The sequence below is a fragment of the Topomyia yanbarensis genome, chromosome 1 (genome assembly GCF_030247195.1).
Source record: "Topomyia yanbarensis strain Yona2022 chromosome 1, ASM3024719v1, whole genome shotgun sequence".
Classification (NCBI taxonomy): domain Eukaryota; kingdom Metazoa; phylum Arthropoda; class Insecta; order Diptera; family Culicidae; genus Topomyia; species Topomyia yanbarensis.
In genome coordinates, this window is record NC_080670.1 from 68,738,623 (window position 1) to 68,740,629 (window position 2,007).

General features: G+C 42.5%; 1 protein-coding gene across 1 annotated transcript; it reads right to left on the reverse strand.

Annotated features, from left to right (window-relative positions):
* Positions 1 to 1,185: 1,185 nt before the first annotated feature.
* LOC131696061 (uncharacterized) lies at positions 1,186 to 2,007 on the reverse strand. The gene has a single exon (XM_058984593.1). The coding sequence runs from the start codon at positions 2,005 to 2,007 to the stop codon at positions 1,186 to 1,188; it is 822 nt and encodes a 273-aa protein (XP_058840576.1).

Sequence of the window (2,007 nt, forward strand, 5' to 3'; positions counted from 1 at the left end):
TGAATAAAGAACCTTACATTGGCGACGGAGGATAAAAACATAATAGCGTGAGCGGTAATTTTAAAAATTTTCACCCAAGTGAGAAATTTTGGTTTTTACCAAATTTTCCTCCTTAGGGTGAAATATAGCATAATTTTAAAAGGAAAACGGTGAATTTGGGACGAATTCTACTACCGTATTGTGGCGTCGATTGGAGTTTTAACAGCGTTCAAAGTGGGGCTCGGTCTCCGCTTTACCAACGGCTTCAGATGAGAGGTTCGGAAAAGGGATTGAAATGCTACTAGAACTGACGAGTTTTTTTTTCCTGCCTTGTTGCCAATTCCCCTAGCATTTTTCTGTGAGATAGAATTGGAATAAAAAAACTGATTGAAGCGTAAACGTATACATATTAATGATAAAGCACAATTAGAGACGAAAGAGATCATAGTGGTTGTGTAAATAATTGTGTTAATATCGATTTATAACTTGGCAAAAGTACGGTTGGGTTTTGTACCACGGAATTGGTTGTGTACCAGTATGTTGATAAACAAGAAGGTTATGTACCGTTTCGGAAAATGATTGCTTTAGTAGCAGTAGATGAGAATTCCGATTATTTTATAACATTGGTTGTGTACCAGTATTAGAAAAAAGAAGAAGGTTGTTCGAGAGTGGACTGTAACTTGGTGATTATAGGCGAACCGACGAACTCCGCGAATTTTCCACCACGTAATTCGGAAACCGGATAGAAACACTTGCGTTTAGTTTTAATAATGTATTTTCGTCTAATTACATGTGTTACTCTTGCTTAAATTTGCTTCACTCAAAAAAAACTATTCTTCGACTGCATGTCTTAACACGACGAAAGTACGATACCTTATGCCATTTATCCTCCAATACAGGTAGCATTTTTCTTCCCTTTCGCGCGCTTCGTTTGCGTTGCGTTTGTTACGCTGACGTAGCGCAGCGGTGCGTGTTGCCATATTATCTAGGCAGGCTGTGTTTAAAAGTTACACACAAAATATTCATTCGTGACGTTTAAACGGCCAGAACATCCTCCCCCGCGAGAAGCTGGTTGTCCAATATCGGTAAAGGAGCCAGCTTGTGAATTGGGCGCTTCAAGATACCGACCCTGGTTCGGACATCGACAACACGGATCAATCCATCCGATCCTGAGTAAGTTTTTTCTACTCTTCCTAGTTTCCAATGCTACGGTGGTAAGTTGTCGTCTCGAATGATTACCACCATTCCAGCTTTAATGTTCTCCTTTCTCTTGTCCCATTTTTGTCGTATCTGCATCTCCTGCAGATATTCTAGAGACCAGCGTTTCCAGAACTCCTCACGCAAATGCTGGACATACTGCCACCTGGAAAGCCGATTGACAGGAATTCCGTCGTAGCTTGGCTCCGGAATAGCAACTAAAGGTCTGTCGATCATGAAATGTCCCGGAGTCAAGGGTTCAAGCTCTGATGGGTCGTCGGAGGCCGCATATAATGGCCGAGAATTTAGCTGAGCCTCAATCTGGCAGAGTAATGTCGAAAGTTCAGACATTGTAAGTAGGCATGAATTCAAATTTCTTTTCAAGATTGCCTTCATGCTTTTAACCCCTGCCTCCCAAATTCCTCCCATGTGTGGTGCATTTGGAGGAATCATTTTCCATTCAATCTGTCGGGATTGACAGAATTCTTCTAAATTCAAATTGGTGGTTCGATCCTTAAAAAGGCGGTGCAGTTCGATCAAGTCGTTGCGGGCTCCGATAAAGTTTGTCCCGTTATCGGAAAATATTTGCTCAGGGACGCCACGACGAGAGACAAATCGCAACAATGCGGCAATAAATGCATCAGCAGACAGGTCTTCAACCAGTTCCAGGTGAATTCCCTTAGTAACCAAACACACAAATACGCTCACATATCCCTTTACAGGTGCTACCTTTCTACCAGTCTGCTTAATTAACATAGGACCTGCAAAGTCGACGCCCACCTTGGTGAAAGCGGGAGCTTTGTCGCATCTTGCTAACGGCAGGTCCCCCAT

Coding starts and splice junctions, on each gene's coding strand:
- LOC131696061 (XM_058984593.1), bottom strand. CDS start 2,007: ATGGGGGACCTGCCGTTAGCAAGATGCGACAAAGCTCCCGCTTTCACC.